The sequence below is a fragment of the Scardinius erythrophthalmus genome (genome assembly GCF_964197995.2).
Source record: "Scardinius erythrophthalmus genome assembly, chromosome: 9".
In the NCBI taxonomy this organism is placed as follows: Eukaryota; Metazoa; Chordata; class Actinopteri; order Cypriniformes; family Leuciscidae; genus Scardinius; species Scardinius erythrophthalmus.
In genome coordinates, this window is record NC_138229.1 from 4,211,555 (window position 1) to 4,231,261 (window position 19,707).

The following is a 19,707-nucleotide window of genomic DNA, read 5'->3' on the forward strand; positions in this document are numbered from 1 at the left end:
TCAATTCTTTTCTGATATTAGTGTAAATTCAATTCAGTAAAACAAATACTAGGCAATCATACACTATATTTTAATTTTCTCAATGCATATTAATATTATTATTATTATTATATTAATATACTATTTTTATAGTAATTAATAAATATATTATTTTTCAGTATACTTTATATATATATATAATTATAAAAACAATTATGTATACTGAAAAACTAAAATAATGTAAATATAATAACTTTACATTGTATTTTCTTATTTTAGCATAAATTAAATTCAGTACCACAAATACAGGGCTATTTCACCCATAAGTGTTATGTAAACACTGTGTATGTGAAATATGTGTTTATGTATTTCTCTCACCCTGCGGTCTTTCCGTCTGCTGTCAGGAAATCGTGAACTTCAACTGCCGTAAGCTGGTGGCCACTATGCCCCTGTTCGCCAACGCCGAACCCAACTTTGTGACAGCCATGCTGACGAAGCTCCGTTTCGAGGTCTTCCAGCCAGCCGATTACATCATCCGCGAGGGAACCATCGGCAAGAAGATGTACTTCATTCAACACGGCGTCGTGAACGTGATAACCAAAGGAACTGTTGGGCTGAAACTTTCTGACGGCTCCTACTTCGGAGGTACAATCCCACTCGTATTAACCTCGCAAATTAGATGGGAATTAAACCATCACTTCACGTAATTAAACTGCTCAAATCCTTATTGAACCTCATTACATTTTAAATAATTTAAGCCAGATATGGTGTGACCTCTTCCATTTTAGCACTTTTATCGTAATTATATTGATGTTAAATTAGTTGAACTTTAAAGGCAATCAAAATATTCTGCTCTGGCCTGACATTGATATTTAGATGTCAGTGGTGTCACTGTAATTTAAGCACTTTTTATTCTCTAGCCAGTTTTTCTAGTAACAATGTCACATTCTCAACCAGTTTTTCTTCTTCAAAATAATCATTCAACAAACTCTTTTTTATATATATATTTGATGGTGAAGTGTGTAATTTCTGCACTACCAAATGGAATTGCAAATGATAATTGCATAATTGCATTGCATCTCATTTAGGACACTGTATTTTCTTGTTAAAGAGGCAATATTATGTCCTAATATCTTGATTTTGTTTTTGGGCTCTACTTGGAACAGTAGAGCCCAAAAACGAACTTGGTTTTCATGCTTGAATGTTCAAAAAACACATTATTTTTTACATATTGTACATTGCTGCAGCTCCTCTCTTCCCATGCAGTCTGTCAGTAACGCTCTGTTTAGTTCCTGTCTCTATGAAGCCCCTCCTTCTAAAAAGCACAGTGTGCTCTGATTGGTCAGCTGGAGCAGTGTGTTGTGATTGGTCATGCGCTTCGAGTGTGTTTGGGAAATGCCCCGCCCCTTAAAGGTCCCGTTCTTCGTGATCCCATGTTTCAAACTTTAGTTAGTGTGTAATGTTGTTGTTAGAGTATAAATAATATCTGTAAAATTATAAAGCTCAAAGTTCAATGCCAAGCGAGATATTTTATTTAACAGAAGTCGCCTACATCGAACGGCCCGTTTGGACTATATCCCTCTACTTCCTTCTTTAATGACGTCACTAGAACAGTTTTTTGACTAACCTCCGCCCACAGGAATGCTCCCTCAACTCTACCGAAATTCGTTTATGTACTTGCGCACTTCTTATAACTTACTGTTTACTCAGCTCTTACGGTGATTTTCTGAAGTAAAACTGACGCTTCATCTTTTGTGTGATGTACAATAAACTTTATTAAACTCATCAGTATATGTTTGATCATCATTCAGACAGCAGACTTGTAGGCTATTAATAAATAATGGATACATACAAGCAGATGACAAATACGTTATAATAACCGTAATTAAACTACTAAACTATACCTGTTCCATCTCTATACAGCACTCTGACTCTGTAGGCATTATTGTCCGACTCGAACTGAACACCGTTACTGAGAGTTTCTGATGTTATCATCATTCCGTGAGATGAAATTGTCCTGAGAGACTGAGCGCGAGCTCATGAAGCTCCGCCCCCTGTGTCGTCCAGCAGCAGCTCATTTGCATTTAAAGGGCACACACTAAAACAGCGCGTTTTTCTGAGCCCCAAAAAATGACAATTTAAACATGCTGTAAAAAATGATCTGTTGGGTATTTTGAGCTGAAACTTCACATACACACTCTGGGGACATCAGAGACTTATTTTACATCTTGTGAAAAGGGGCATAATACGGGACCTTTAATATAACTGTGAGATTCAACACACTACTAACTAACTCAACCAGGCCCCGCCCCTTTATTCTGCGCATTAATTATTTAAATGAGGAATATTGCGACGTGTTCGTTCCCAGAAGAAACTTAACACTACAATGGAGGTGTTTCAGGGAGTTCAGAAACAGTGACACTGATATAGAGAATAATCCCTCCGCTGGAGGGACTTTGTAACTTTGCAGATTTTTTTTTTAAGCTCAAACAGCAACATTACACACTAAAGAACATGTAAGAAAGAATAATAGGTCCTCTTTAAGTCTCTGAATCCTCTGTAAAGCAGAACTGCAGCAGAAGTCAGTTGAATTGTCATGGTTCTGAGCTGGTGGAGGGATCCAGACCCTGGGGAACCCAGAAGTGTGTGTGGTGAGATGTGATGTGCTCTGCTGAGGAGTGAAACACGATCGTTCTGCAGCCTTAAATCCGCATGAGTCAGTGGTTTTTTAGCTGCAGAGGACAGGAGGGTTTGGAAGAGGCTCTCGGCGCGTGACCTTGGAAAGGTCGAAGACAAACCGATGTCTTGCGCAGCCCGAGATAAAGAGAGAAGCCGTCTGATCATGTGGGCGTTGTGCAGAAGGATCAGTCTCAGTTCTTCCCAGAGGAAAACTGTATTGCTCTTTTCATAGCTTAATGGAGATCTCATTTCCGTTTCATTTAAGCATCAGACTTGTTGATGCTTCTCCTGAAATTCATTTGGGAGGGGGAAAAAAACAGACACAAACGAAATGAGACAATTAACACGCAGCGTAGAGCTATCAAATGGATGTGAAATTTCACTTCATGATCAAATACAAATAATTAATTATATTTTGAATAAAATATACAAGATTATTGTATTTGACATTATTTTTTAGAACAAGTAAGCACATTTCCCTCAAAATATATTGGCAAAGCATTTTAAATTTACACACACACGCACACACACACACACACACACACACACTACGCTATATTATTCTATAATAATAAGCTAATGCATTCATGTTAAGCATACATGTATTTTTTTATAAAAAAATTATTATATATAATTAAGTTTTTTAATGACCCAGAACTTTCTTGACAGTTTTCTTGTGATTCACACTTATTTTTTATGTAAATGCTTTGTATATGAAATATGTGTTATGTATTATAGAAATTATAGATCTATATAATGGATATGAAACGAATAGCAGCTTTAATGAGAATCATTTGAGCTCATATTGAGATCTGACTTTTGATTGCACACTTTAAAAAAAAAATTCTCCAAAGAAACAACTGAAAAGTAGATATTTCTTTGCATATCAAAGTCTCCATTTAATCTCATTGTTGTAGGATATTTTTCTTTATGGGTTAAAGTAGCGTTTGTGTATGTGAGTGTGGATTTAATCAAATTAAGGAACAAATTAGATGCAAATGAGGTTTTGTGTCCACAGGAGTGTTTGCGTCTGCACCGGTGTGTGTCTGTGTGTGTGTGTGTGTTCACTTTTATGTACCTGTGATTGTAGCTTTAATTTACTGCCTTTCGGTTTGATGAATGACCCCGCCCCGGATAAACGCTGCTGGAATGACGAAGTTCTCTAAAGTGAACCAAGGTTTCCAAGGTTGTGTATTGGATTTTCTGGATTGATTAGGAAAGCAGACAGGGAAATGGACCGAACACACAGAGGTCCCTGATGGATGGGTCAGGATTTAATACGCGGAATGACACAACATCTACGATGAATGATGTTTATGATCTTCTGAGGCTTATGGGTTATTTCTCTACCATCCTAAGGAACTAGTTGTGTTCCAATATCACATGAGCTAAATTTAATCCCAGAGAACATGTGTGTGTGTGTGTGTGATCTTCTAAATATAGACACAAAACAACCTTGAACATTCACCATGAAACAATGAAAATATGATGATTGTGGCTTAGATGTGTGACGTATGTGGGACTTTTTTTTACAATGAAAGTCATTGGAGTCAAGTGTTGTTTGGACCATAATTGTTCTTCAAAATGTCTTCTTTTGTGTCCACTGAAGAAAGTGAAACAGGTTTGCAGTGACCTAAGGGTTGAGTAAATTATGACCGAATTTCCCTTTAAAATGGGATTTGGGAATTAAATTTTTTTTGCACTGAAATAATTACACATTTAATTTTTAAGCCATGAGAGCTCAATAAAACGAGAATATATTCAGCACTTTATAATAAGCATTCAAATCACATACTTTCTGAATGAAGTCTGATAAAGTTTAATTACTTTCTGCAGCCATATATTTAAATTCATTCCCCGTTCAATGAAGGACTCTTCAGGGTTTCAGTTTTCGAGCAATTTAAAAACACTTGCCATTTAGAAAAGGTCTCAGAGTCACTCTCCCCTGATTAACACCACTATCAAGATGTTTTTTTAATTATTCTGGTACTCATGTCCTGTCCTTAAATCTTCAATGTGTGTGAGTTTGACCGTTTTCCTCTCTGTCAGAGATCTGTCTGCTGACGCGGGGTCGTCGTACGGCAAGCGTGCGAGCGGAGACCTACTGTCGCCTGTATTCTCTCTCCGTGGACAATTTTAATGAGGTATTGGAGGAGTATCCCATGATGAGGAGGGCCTTTGAGACAGTGGCCATCGACCGACTGGACCGCTTAGGTAAGCGAAACCAGAATCACCTTCTGAAGTTTCTCAAAGAACAATAATGTGAACATTTTAACGGCTAAAAGGATTATTCAGGGTTAAATACAGCTTAAGCTTTATGGGAAACATCTGTGTCGATTAGGACTTAATATTGACCTCTCAATAATGGTGGGCTTGTAAAAAAACGAACTGAAAACCTGTTAACAGTAATGCACTTGTCTTACATACTTCTAATGTAAATGTTTAAAAGCAGAACTTTTAAAGAATATACTTAAGTGTTAATTGAATATTTCTTCTGACACTTAATTGCATGTTATTTACAATTAAATCAAAATATATTATAGTTTGAATTTGTATGAAATGCAATTGAGTTGAATTAGTTGAACTAACCAACTGTAAGTAGGACTTAAGTACATCTTTATGTCTAATTTATATCTAATATCTAATCTTTATAGCTAATTTTCTTTATATCTGAAATATGTTTTAAGTGTGCTGCTGAACATTGCCAAGTATACTAAAATATGGTAAACTAAAATATGATTTAACATCATGTCTAAAACTTGTATATCATGTATTTCAGTCTTTTTTTAATTACACATTTGTAATGATGAAGTTGCGCTTTAGTACATTTAAAATACATAAACTTTAAGCAATGCAAAAGAATATTAAAACACAATTATTTAAAATATACTTTAAAGAAAAACTTTTAATTTGACATTGTTACATAGTGCACTTTTTAAAAGCTTGTTATGAAATATAGTCATGAAAATGTGCTCTCTTTAAGTACACTTAATTTCATTGCAGTTTTTTGTACAATCGCTAGGACACATTTCTCAATACCTAGTGGCCTAAACTGTGAATCATTTATCATTGCTTTGGCACAAAATGCAATCAGTGACCACATCTTTCAAATCACATGAATTAATTTCTCACTTGGACGGAAACAGTCAATGTACCTCCATGTACCTACTGGCCAGTTTGCATGTTTACCTACTTTTTTACATTTACATTCTTACATTCAGGACTTACATTCAAAACCTAACATAAAACATATATAAAGTAGTTCTAACATATTGAAATATAGTCCAAAACTAAAAAATTAAATACTATTAAAACAATTACATGTAGCTGAACAGTAATTATGATACAATAATACAAAATGTTCAATTAAATTAAATTCACATGTATTTGTATAGCGCTTTTCACAATACACATAGTTTCAAAGTAGCTTTAAAGAAAATGCATGAGTCCACATTACATTTTAGAGTGATCTGTTATCAGAGGAAACTGTCTAAGTTATGTATTTCAGAAATGTACACATACAAAATCACAGTTAGCTAATAATGCATTAATTTAAATAATTGAATAATTTAAGGCAGAAACAATGAGCTCATAATGAATACGTGTTTGTTAACAAATGATTATGACATTTAGAAAATAAATAAATTATAATCTCTCGTTACAGGAAAAAAGAATTCCATCCTAATGAACAAAGTGCAGCACGACTTAAACTCCGGCATCTTAAACAACCGTGAGAACGAGATGATTCAGGAGATCGTGAAGTACGACCGAGAGATGGTGAAGCTGATCGATCAGCAGCGCCCGCGTGCCATGTCCATGACGCCCTCCATCCCGCCGGGGATGTTTGCTCCGCCTGGCCAATCGCAGGGCAGCTCTGCCATCGCTACTCTTCAGCAAGCTGTAGCGATGAGCTTCTGTCCGCAGTTCGGTGGCCCTATGGTGGGTCCGAGCACCTTGCAGTCGCCCAGGATGGTCCGACGGTTCCAGGTTGTGCAAAGCCTTGCCAGCCCGGTTTCGGCTTCTCCTCAACAGTCTCTCCCGCCGCTTGGCGCGTTCGCCGCCGTTGCAATGGCCAGTCCGCCGGTGCAGAGTCCGCTAGCAGCGGCAGGCGGGCGAACTTTCCAGTACGGGAGTTGCCCGATGGGTGCGCGCTCCGGATCTCAATTGTCCCTCATCCAACAGCATGCTCCCAGTCCCACACGGCCCAAAGGATCCCAACCGTTGCACCAAACGGGCAGCTTGACCCAGGATGATAGAGCACTGTCTGCTTCACAACCCTCCCTGCCACAAGATGGCGCTCCACCCGTCGCGCCCAGCCCGCCACCGTCGACCCGCGTGTCCTCAACATCGATCGGCCCACCTCATCCCGCCGTCCCGGGGCCTTCCGGTGTCCGGAGCGCATTGCATCAGAGAATGGCGCTGCCACACCAGCCGTCCGCAGCCGTGGCTGGGAGTTACCCGTCCACAACGCCTCCTACAGGCACTCCCCCCGTAACGGGACCGGACTCGGCTATACGCAAGAAAGATTCCATAGTCAGCCTTCCCGAGACGGACTTCACAGCCAGATCCCGGCTCTCGTCCAACCTCTGACGAGGACTCTGAGACTCTTTGCAATACTTTTTTTGTGAGTCAAAGTTCGTTCTTTTTGCTCGAGCGCCGCGCTCGTAGGATGGCTTTTCATAGGAACCAAAGGGAGGGCGATCGGACAGACTTAAGGTGCGGTCACATTTACCATTGCTCTGGGGAATTTCAAGGGCGAAATTTATATTTATGCATCTAGCAGAGGCTTTTATCCAAAGCGACTTGCAAAAGAGAAACAAAAGCAATTTACCAATGTTCATAACATGCAATGCCAGGTTTAATTGACGACTAGATTAGGAAGCAAGGTCGAGAAGGGAAGTGCATTGGTTTGAGGGTGTGGGATGGTTAAGTGATTGCAGAAGAGATGTGTCTTCTGCTTATTGAAAGATGGTTTCAGCAGTTCGGGTTTGCAGCCAATTCCACCGGAGAGGAACAGAGAGGGTGAAGGTTTTGGAGAGAGTGAAGGAACAATGAGGCATCACTCATTTAATGCCCTTAGCTGGTAGGAGGGAGGGAGAATATACATGAAGAAATTGACTCATTCCAATAGGAAATCCATCATTTGACTAATTTTCATGTTGGCCACTTGAATTTACCACACTGGCCAACGGAAAGCTTCTTGGTCTGGAAGTGAGTTCTGTGTGAGCCGTGCTTTATTTTGCCCATGAAATATCACTAATGTGACCGCACCTTTACCGCTAATAGATTTAGCATGTCCTCTACATATAGATTCACAAGGTCGGATGCCTCGACTCCACCCGCTAGTGTAGCTAGTGCCGCCCCTGTACAGCTTCTGATGCCTCTTGATATATTTGTCTCTATCGTCCCGAGTGAAAGGGAGAAATCCTGTCGTGTGTTGGTGTTTTCCGTAGAGTTCATTCAATGCAATCGGGGCGACTAGAAAATCAGGGACTTGCAAGAGATGACAATGATGAAATGGGACGCTTTGTGAACGTGTTTTCCTTCTTTCTGTATAAGCTCTACTTGTAGCAATCTAATTAACTGTCTTTCACTTTGTTGTAAAATATCAATGAACAAAAAAAAAGTATTATGGACCGCTGGTCGATCTTATATCTTAATGTAAATAAGAAGGGGAAAAAAGGGAAGAAAAAAAAACAAGTGATAATAGAAAACACACAAATTGTATTTACTCGAAAACCAAAGTTGAGCTTGAACACAAGTTTTTGGTTGTGTCTGTGTCAACTGAGAAAAACAAGTCAAACTAGAACATCCTCTATTTAACTGCCTTGATTCCGAGTTTAGAAGCCATATACATGGTCTGTGTGTGCGTGCGTGTGTATTTGTGCACATATGCTTATTATTGCGTTTTATCGAACGGGAGTGTAAATGCTTGCGTTTTTACGTCGTTTCGTCAGGCGTGTCGATAAAGGCAATACTTCACTGCGTCGGGGTTGCACTGACAGTCGAGACTTGAATGCAATGGGTCTTTTGCAGAACTCGTTTAAATTAGCAGGCAAACCAAAATAATCACGCTGTTTTCTGTGATCTATGTTGATCTGTACATGCAATATAATTCTGCAATATCCTCGCCCTGCCTTTTATATGAAAGCTTCATATCGCGGCGTAAGCAATTTAATCTGCGTTATTCAGAGAATGTTTGAAACCTCATCTTTTAAGGCACTTGATAAGGTCGTGCAGATTTCGCAATACGTTATAAAATTTGTCTTTGTTTTCTAAAGTTTTGCGGTATTTGTCACAGTGGTTTGTTTCAGTGATGAAAACGGGTTTTGTAATGTTTCATGGTTCTTTATTTATTGATTTTTTTATTGCTGGGAAGGACAACAGTCACAATAAAATAAAATAAAAATAAAATAAGTCACAATTTTGAAAGTCAGTCAAAGCCAGAAATGTTGGTTGTTCCGGCGTAGACCTTAAAAAATTGTAATATTTACTTATAAATTTAATAATGAAAAAAATGAATATTATCTCTATAATGTAATAGTATTGTAAAATATAATATCTTCTATATCTATTCATTTATTCTATATTTTACCGCTTAACAGTGGCATTTTTATAACATTGCGTGTTCTCCCATTATTCTGATTTGCACAAATTACTGAGTATCTAAAACATGCTGCATATTAATGGCCTGTAAACGTAATACAAAGTTTGTGCGTGGGCTCAGTTTGCAGGTCTGTGAGCGCTGGCTGAATTGTGGATTTGTTGATCGCTTGCGAACATTGGGTTGATTTACGAACTTGTCTCTTTACAAGAATGTAGTTCGTTTGTGATCGTTTCATTGTCAACTGCTGCAGATTTTTCTCACTTGAACTTTGAACTTGTAAATATGACGCTGTAAATTATTTTATGTGCAAACCCGGGCAGTAACCTAGGAAAAAAGAAAAAAAAAATGATTTTAGAAAAACAAAAATGAGATTGGTGCATAATGGGTTTTGAATGTATGCCAAAAGGCATTAATGATGTGATCTGAATATTAACAACTGCCATGTAAATAGATCAGTAATAATTCATGCAAAATGGAAAGTGTGTGTATTTGCTGATTGTTTGTAGCGATCACGTCCTAAATACTTTAATCTGATACGTCTAGAATGCTTTTATTTTTCTAAGTCTTGTTTCTCTGACGGTGGCCCGAATGTGGATTATCGTAACGCAAAGCACACTGTGTCCCATTATCGCCCTCTGTAGGACAGGTATCACCACATTCCCAGGATGCACTGAATGACTTTTTGGGATTAAAACAGGCAGCTTAATCTATTAAAACAAAACAAGCAAACAAACAAACAGTTTATCAGCAAGATTCCCTGAAACAACAATGCATTGATTACTATCGATGGTCATTTTGTCTTTTGCAAGCCTGCATTTACACTGCTAACCAATTCTGATTTTGTCTCAGTGATATGCACAGATCGGATCATGTTGCATACATGTTTGTGCATGAACACAAACAGAACAGATCATATCTTCTACATCTGATTTGGGTCTCTTTCTAATGTGATTCTGGATCTATTATATATCTGGTTGAAATCTAAAATGGTCTGAAATCATCACTTGGTGCTTAGCTAAGGAATAGTTCACCCAGAAATGACACTTCTGGGATTTATTACTCATCCTCATTTCCTTCCAAACCCGTGAGACATTCGTTCATCTCCAGAACACAAATGAAGAGAGATTTCTGTCCCTCCATTCAAAAGGTTCATAAAGAGATCGTAAAATAAATCAATATGAATTGAGCGATTTAATCCAAGTCTTCTGAAGAGACAGAATAGATTTCATTTTGGCTTTTATCCACATATAACATATCACATATTTTGAAGGGTGAACGGGCTTTCAATGGAGGGACAGAAATCTTCATTTGTGCTCTGAAGATGAATGAACGTCTGATGGGTTTGGACCGTGATGAAGGTGAACTATTCACATAGAGTGAATGTAAACATCTGGGATCTGTGCATTAGGCTTTGCAGTGTAAATGCAGCACAGCACCGTGTCTACACTGGAAATGCATACATAAATTAGATCACCACATAACAGAAACATAATCACAAACTGGCTGTGATGTATTTGTCAAAAAATTCAATATATATTGATTTTTTAAGCATTTGGCAGATGTTTTTTTTTTTCAAAGAGGCTTAGATTGCTTTTAAGGTATACATTTGCTCAGTTCATGCATTCACTGGGAATTGAACCAATGACCTCGGTGTTGCAGAACGATGCTGTAACAGGAAATTAACTCTTTCCCCGCCAGCTTTTTTTTTTTTTTTTTTTTTATATAAAGTTGCCAGCCGCCGCCAGCATTTTTGATCATCTTCACAAATCTTCATGGCCCCCACAATATTTTGTTGTATGCATATCTGAACATGCAATATATATATATAAAACTTGTTATTCTAGCATCATGCATTCTTTTTTTATCAACAATGTGGGGTATGTTTTATAAAAAAAGCAAAAATTTTCACAAAAAGCTGAGAAAATCGCGTTTTTGTCAAAGACTTCGGACAGATGGGATTCAGACAATGATCAACACATAGCTGGAGTAGATCGAGTCCATCAACACCCTTAAAGCCTCACAGTCCTATAGCTCGTCCTGGGTCGGCGTTTCATTCGCTACACTCAGAAAAAAAGGTACAAAAGCTGTCACTGTGGCGTACACCTTTGTACCTAAAGAGTGCATATTAGTCCCTCAAAGGTACATATTGGTACCAAAAGTTTACATATTAGTTACAAAAGTGTACATATTAGTACCTAAATGGTACATTTTAGAACCTTTTTGAAGGGTACTGTCCCAGTGACAGCTTTTGTACCTTTTTATAACGTTAGGCAGTTTTGATTTATATGTCGTTGAAAATTTGATGATCGCATTATTTTTCATGTGCATTTAATGTTTCTGCTTCTTTTTCACCTGTGTTTTGATCAGCAGATTCAGTGCTCTTTCAGAAGATGTGTAATAGCGCCCCCTACCAGAAAATTCCGTCAATGGCGGGGAAAGAGTTAAATTTCCTTTCAAAACATTATTTCAGACAGAGGGGAAAATAAATAGTAAATGTGCAGCATGACAGAAACAGGTGAACTGAAGGCATTCGCGTCCGCTGTTGATTATAATGCCAGTGATTTGGTTTTGAGATGTAGCTTCGCGCTCGCTTCTGGTGTAGACCCGGTGTAAAAGCATCATTTCAATCAGTCCTAAAAAGCCCCAATAAAGCCAGCTAACCGAAACCTCCACACACATCTCCTGTAACATTAGAGTCTGATGGTATTAATCCGAGAAAGGAAGCTAGGAAGTGACAGTCCGTCGACCAGAAGGCTCAATGAAACTTTATCACAGGTTTGCAATGCAATCTCTCTTATTTGGTTTCTCAGTAAAGGCACATTCAGTGCTCGAATAAACCTTTCAGTTCTGCTAGGCCTTTATGTTCGTTCGCCCAAGGACTTTTGTCTCAAATGCAACATCCACAATAGTTGGTCGAAAACAATTGGTATGGCAGTGAATGTATGTGAATAACTGGACCGTTTTATTTACATATGTACACACATTTGCATATGTAATGGTTTTAGCCCTAATTAAGCTGCTGTCTGATTGTTTGAATGGAGATCGCAGCCAAACGTGAGTGTTTTAGCGTTGCTCTAGAGCAGACTCATATAGTACCCGTTCACGCTCACCGCAGGCCTCGTCTGCCACTGCTGTTAAGTCATCTGTGCGGAAAATGTGACAGTTTTATTCTGCTTTTCCAGCACGGAAAGGCTGGCAGATGCGAGGCAATCTTCCCTGCAAGCGCTTGAAGGACAGGCGGACAGATTGACTGAACATTCCTCCATATTTCCTGGCATCAAATGTAAATCAGGGTACTTTATGTTTCTGTTACGAGAAGTGTTTTTTGGGGTGGGGGGGGTTCTCTGTCTGTCTGTTTCTTTTATGTTTTGACAATGTGCTCCAATGCACAATGTACTGTAAATACCTAGTGCCTAGTATATCTAGTTTCCAAATAGTCTATTTTTAGTCGTTTGTGGCTCTATGAAAGACAAAATGCAAAGTTTGTGTCTTTTCTTTTTTTATAAAGGGAATGTTCACCCAAAAATGATTTGTTTAAAGCATCTTCACGCAGTTCTTTTCTGTACAAAGTTCATCATGTCCAAGTTTATCAAACTAAAAAAAAAAAAAACAAAAAAACACATAAAACAACTATATACTGCAAAAAAAAAAAATATATATATATCTTACTTAGTATTTTGTCTTGTTTTCCAGTGCAAATATCTGCGCATTCTTAAATCAATATGTTTGAGAAGCAAAATGACTTTAAGACATTTTAAAAAAAGAAAAAAAGTATCAAAATGAAGTGAGTTTGTTTAAAACAAAAAATAATATTTGCCAATCTGGTAAGAAAAACAAACTTAATTCTTGAATTTTGAACAAGACTTTGCTTCTTAAGTAAAATTATCTTGATTTAAGAATGTGCAGATATTTGTGCTGGAGAACAACAAAAGAAATGCTATTCTTAATTACTTAGTATTTTTGTCTTGTTTCCAGTCCAAATATCTATTATATCAAGAAGCATTTATAGAGAAGTAAAATTACATTATATCTTGTTTTCTGAAAAAAAAAAAAAAAAAAAAAATTAAGTGAGTTTTTGCTTAAAACAAGCAAAATTATCTGTCAATGGGTTAAGAGAAATAATAATCTAATAATAAATAATAATAATAATAATATATATATATATTTTTTTTTTCAGAAAACAAAATATAATTTCTTATGTCATTTTACTTCTCTATTAAATGCTTCTTGATATAATAATTTTTAGATATTCTGACTGGAAACAAGAAAAAAAAATACCAAGTAAGAAAAGCATTTTGTTTTTCAGAAGACAATAATCATTTTGTGCAGTGAATGACTGCATGTCTTCTAAAGTCATGCAGATTTTAATTTATGCTGTTATTTATGAATTAATAAACCCATTTTTTTGTCCTTTCTTTTTAAAGCTTGACAGAGGTTGATCTATGAACTGCCGCTGTATGAATAAGCTGAGTGAAGATTCTCCAAAATTTCTCCTTTTGTGCTCCATGGAAGAAAAAAACAACAACAATATACAGATTTGGAATGCCATAAGGGAAACTAAATAAACAGCATTTTTATTTTTGGGTGAATTAATCCTTTTAACCTTGCAATATGTGTACAGTAGCTGCTAATTAGTGTTAGTGAAACGAATAACCCAGCATAATCTCCTCGTGTGGGGAAACACGACTTGCACATTTCTGTTTGTCTGGAACCCTGAGCTGCATGTCTGTGTACGGGACACTGAGTGAGAACCATGTTTTGGATCTACCTTTACTTTAGCACAGCTCTGATAAGAGGTTCTGTGGGTTTTGCTGTTGCAGATCATAGACATCACAGCAGATTCATTGATGACGAGACTTTTTAGCACACAAAAAAGATTGTCTTATTAGTGATTCCGAGCACAATTGCACATATAAACAGCGAATGCAATAAGATGTTACAGTTTAATATCACAACTGTCAGAGTATAAAACTTCTGCCATCCTTCACTGCAAAAAAAAAAAAAAAGTTTTCTTGCATAGTATTTTTTTTAGTGTTGTTTTGTTTTAAAAATGTCTAAAATTCTTAAAACAAGATACAAGGAAACAATTATTTTTCTTATGGATTATATTTTTTCTTGTTTTAAGCAGAGACGCGCTTAATTTTTATACATTTTTCAGTAAACACATACATTTTGTTACTTAATTGTATTTTGATTTAAGAATGTTTAGATGTTTGTACAGGAAAACAGGAGAAAAATACTGAGTAAGAAACTCATATTGCAGAGTTGGGTTACTAATTTATCAATTTTTCAGTTTGAGGTAAACATGAAATTGCGTCCGCAATGGATTTTACTTCCATAATGCGACATATGAGTGCAACAGGTTATTGGGAATTGCTTGGGATGGTGAAAAGTTCAGTCCATGGACATGAAAAGTGAGTTTGGAGTGGATTATTATGAACTCTCTTGAAAACCGGAACATAAAGACTGAAGGTCAAGTTCACCTTCCAGAGCATCTCCACATATTTACTTTCAGATCTATTGCTGTAACTTTCCATATATTACCATTAACTACCATTGGCAAGATTTTACCTGCAACAGTTGCCTAAAACTACATCTATTTGTCTATTAGTTAACATTAATCTTTTAATGCCATTTTAATGCAAGATTTAAGACCGTTTTTACTTGGACTAACTTGCACTAAATAAGACCAGGATTGTGTATTAGGAAAGTAAATAGAGTCCATTTCATATTATACATTATGTTTGATTAAAAGTGACAAGTCGCAAAAATGCAGACACTTTAGACTATTTGAAAGGTCTAAATTGCTCTTATTAAAGTGCGTTCAGATGTGAGAATTCACTGCTTGTTTTGTGTGATGTGAACACAGCTCTGTTCAGATACATGATTTTATATGTAAAGCCAGATGACGGTTTATATTAATGCGGAAGCTTCCAACTGTGTCCAAGTGTTAACGTAGCATCAAAAAGTGTTTTAACAAGAACACACAGACTTTGATGGTGCATACATCCGTAGTATCATGACTTCTCAAAGCGTTCTCAATCTGTCTTTAGTACCACGTGTCTCTCTTTCCATCCGCTGTCGTTTCCCATGCAAGCCATCCAATTAAACGTGGTTCAATGAAACGTCAGATTAGGCTGGTGTGGACTAAATGGATCCGGATTTGTGTCTATTTCTGCTGACCCAAACCCAGCGAAAGCTCTGATGTGGATAATGCTGCTGTGTCCTCTGCCTGGTATTCATTTCGGCTGCAATAGCTGTATATACTAATATTTGTTTGTGTGTGTATACGTGCGAATCACAAGATGATAAAAGGCTGTGACTCGATTAAATATATATTAGGGCTGTCAAATTGATTAATCGCATCTAACATAAAAGTTTGTTTATATAATTGTGGTCAGAATTAATGGCACCCCTGGTAAATATGATCAAAAATGGCTGTAAAAAATAAATCTGCATTGTTTATCCTTTTGATCTTTCATTCAAAAAATGTGCAAAAATCGAACCTTTCATTGATGTAAAGGAAATCACATTATGAAATAAATGTTTACGTTGGCCACAATTATTGGCACCCCTAGAGTTTTTACGAGTAAAATATCTCTGAAGTATATTCCCATTAATATTTACCCTTTTTTAGCACACCAGGGTGACTAGGAACATGAAATTATCCAGCCATGACTTTGTGTTTCACAGGAGTTTAAATATGAGGAAACACAAAGGCCAAATTCTCTGAATCATCCATCACAATGAGTAAAACCAAAGAATATAGTTCTGATGTGCAGCAAAAGATTGTTGAGTTTCACAAAACAGAAAGTGGCTGTAAGAAAATATCTAAAGAATTGAAAATCCCCATTTTGAGCATCAGGGCAATAATTAAGAAGTTATGATCAACTAAAGATGTTACGAATCTGCCAGGAAGAGGACGTGTGTCTTGTCTTAATGGACGACGAGGAGGAGAGTTTGAGTGGCCAAAGACTCTCCAAGATGGAGAATTGCAGAGATTAGTTGAGTCTTGGGGTCAGAAAGCCTAAAAAATTATATCGAAAAACCCCAACATCCCCACATGTTGTTTGGGAGGGTTTCAAGAAAAATCCTCCTCGCTCCTCTAAAAATAAACTCAAGCATATTCAGTTGTCAGACACGACTGGATCTTCAGACGGCACAGGGTTCTGTGGTCAGATGAAACTATAAAAAGAGCTTTTTGCCAGCAAACACACTAGATGGGTTTGATGCACACTAGGATAAAAAGTACCCCATGTGTGCAATTTAATATACCGTTGGATCTTTAATGTTGTGGGCATATTTTTCTGCTGGAGGTCCTGGACTTCTTATTCAGATACATGGCATTGTGGATTCTATCAAATATCAACAGATAAAAAAACAAAACCTAAAGCCTTCTGCTAGAAATCTTATAATGGGCCGTGGTTGGATCTTCCATCAGGACAACGATCCAAAACAAACATCAAAATCAACACAAAAATGTGTTAGGGAGCACAAAATGAAGCTTCTGCCATGAGCGTCCCAGTCCCCTGACCTGATGAGTGGGCTGAACTGAAGAGAAGAAGCACAAACATGGATCTGGGAATCTGAAGGATCTGGAGAGGTTCTGTATGGAGGAATGGTCTCTGATCTCTGGAGATTGCAAAAAGTATTTAATAAAAGGGTGCCAACAATTGTGGCCAATGCGTTTTGGAGAATAACATTTATTTCATAATGTGATTTCCCCCCCCACTTTCAATTCTTTGACTTCAATGAAAGGTTAGATTTATAATACATTTTTTGAATGAAAGATCAAAAGGATAAACAATGCAGATTTATTTTTTTACAGCCATTTTTGATCATATTTACCAGGGGTGCCATTAACTCTGACCGCCACTGTATATATACAGTATATATATATATATATATATATATATATATATATATATATATATATATATATATATATATATATATATATATATATATATATACAGTGCTATGCATAAGTTTAGACACCCATACTAAAGTTGACTAAAAAGAGGAATAAAAAATCATCTTTTGGAAACTGAACTTAATGCCTTAATTAAAAAAATTAGGAAAAATCCAACCTTTAAGGACACCAATTTTCTTTGTGAATGAATAATGTATCGTAAATAAATAAATGTTCTTCCTTAAAATACATGGTGCATAAGTTTGGACACCCCTATGTTAAATTCCCATAGAGCCAGGCAGATTTTTATTTTTAAGTATTTTTTATTATTATTTTTTTAGGATACTATGCATCCTGATAAAGTTCCCTTGGCCTTTGGAATTAAAATAGCCCCACATCATCACATAGCCTTCACCATACCTAGAGATTGGCATGGTTTTATTTCAGTTAGCCTAAAAGCTAGTTTGATTTGCATTGAGAGATGATCTTATGGAAAGTACCCAATGCCAATCTCTAGGTATGGTGAAGGCTATGTGATGATGTGGGGCTATTTTAATTCCAAAGGCCAAGGGAACTTTATCAGGATGCAGAGTATCCTAAAAAAATAATAAAAAAAAATACTTAAAAATAAAAATCTGCCTGCCTCTATGGGAATTTAACATAGGGGTGTCCAAACTTATGCACCCTGTATTTTAAGAAAGAACATTTATTTATTTACGATACATTGTTCATTCACAAAGAAAATTGGTGTCCTTAAAGGTTGGATTTTTCCTAATTTTTTTAATTAAGGCATTAAGTTCAATTTCCAAAAGTGATTTTTTATTCCTCTTTTTAGTCAACTTTAGCATGGGTGTCTAAACTTATGCATAGCACTGTATATATATATATATATATATATATATATATATATATATATATATATATATATATATATATATATATATATATATATATATATATATATATATATGATGTACACACTTATATATTATATAAACACAAACAAGATTTGAACACACTTTATATATATATATATATGTGTGTGTGTGTATGTATTTATTTTATTTTTTTATTATTGTCACAGCCTTTAACCATATTGTGATTTGCATATATTAAATAAAGGATGCTTCAAATTGATAATATTTAATATTTATGTAATTAAATCACAGTTTTACCATATTGCAATTCGGATTGTAATTTGGTTCATTATTAATTGTGCAATCGAACAGCGTGGTATTATTTTCACTTTTTGCATGGTATATTCCAATGGTAAAACCATGATACTGTTTTGTAAGCGATGAGTCTCGCTTTGCTGCTGATAATGTGTAGTATTTTTGAGCGAGAATGTGTGTTCTCTGAGCTTTAATCACTGCATGCACTGTGCGTGTGTGTGTGTGTGTGTGTGTGTGTGTGATTCCCTCTGTATGCACTCTCACTCACTCCATAGTGCAGATATTAGTCAGCCATCCCCATTGAAGGTCACACGAGGTGCACTGGGCTCGAGCGCTTCTGGTCCAGTTGGCAGCATGATGAGTCCCTGGCACCCTCTCCGTCACTGTGTGTGTGTGTGTGTGTGTGCGTGTGTGTTTGTTTTCCTGCGGCAGACCCATCCCTCTCGCTATTAAACCATAATGACTCGCGTAACGCTGCTCGCGTCATTCAGAGGGCCTTGTTCTGATAGCTCCCCATAGTTTCTCTGCTTTCCTAACAGGACTAGAGGGAGAAAACAAAAGCGCTCCTACAGAAGCCCAACATCATAATCTGCTCGTGGTTTACGACCTGTGGTGGTGTCGTGCCAAATCCCACCTCTCGTGAAAACACGGCCCCTGTTGAAGCGCTTACGGCAGCTGTTTGTGTCTGATCATGTAAATACAGTCATTTTTAATACCCCACACAAAAATATGTTTCCTTCCTTCCAAAATGGATTTCAAACAGAGGCTAAATACAGTAGTCAACATTTGAAGTGGATCAAAACCTTTCATCACAGTTATACATGAATTTTTATTGAATTATTTTATTTAATTATTAATTTATACATGAATTATTATCCTATATCGCAAAAAAAAAAAAAATCCAGTCCAAAATAAATTTCAAATAGATGCTAAATACATGTTGGCGACAGCACCGCTTAATGAAATATTATTTTCAATTGTATAAATATTCAAATGCAATTTTTTTGTTTGTTTTCTTTTACTATGCTTATAATAATAGCAATTGGATCAACTTGAATTAAATCGTTATATGATTTGAAGAAGAAAATAAATACTGCAAACATTCTCTTTCCAGATTTTTCCAGATTCTCTTTCTTTCTTGGAGTTGTATGTGTGCATACTGATTTAAAAGATCAATTTGTGTATTTTAATGGTTAAGACTACAACAATCTATATTTTAGGCTTTTATTTTCTCGAATTAGGCACCGGATATTAAACCCAAAGAAGTAAATTAGGGGTCCAGGGAGACAGAATTTGACAAACACAAGATAAGCCGGATTGCTTGTGTTATTTTATTGGCCCTGTAGATCAGAGAAGGA

The 19,707-nt window shown here is 36.5% G+C and overlaps 1 protein-coding gene across 1 annotated transcript in view; it reads left to right on the top strand.

Annotated features, from left to right (window-relative positions):
• LOC308695818 (potassium/sodium hyperpolarization-activated cyclic nucleotide-gated channel 2) overlaps window positions 1–7,248 on the top strand; it is a gene marked incomplete at both ends in the record, with an annotated part of 63,745 nt that extends 56,497 nt beyond the window's left edge. Inside the window, 3 exons of the mRNA XM_081374039.1 lie at window positions 384–624; window positions 4,708–4,872; window positions 6,323–7,248. Of these exons, the coding sequence (XP_081230165.1) occupies window positions 384–624; window positions 4,708–4,872; window positions 6,323–7,248 (1,332 nt within the window). The remainder of the gene's footprint in view (window positions 1–383; window positions 625–4,707; window positions 4,873–6,322) is intronic.
• Between the last annotated feature and the right edge of the window lie 12,459 nt (window positions 7,249–19,707).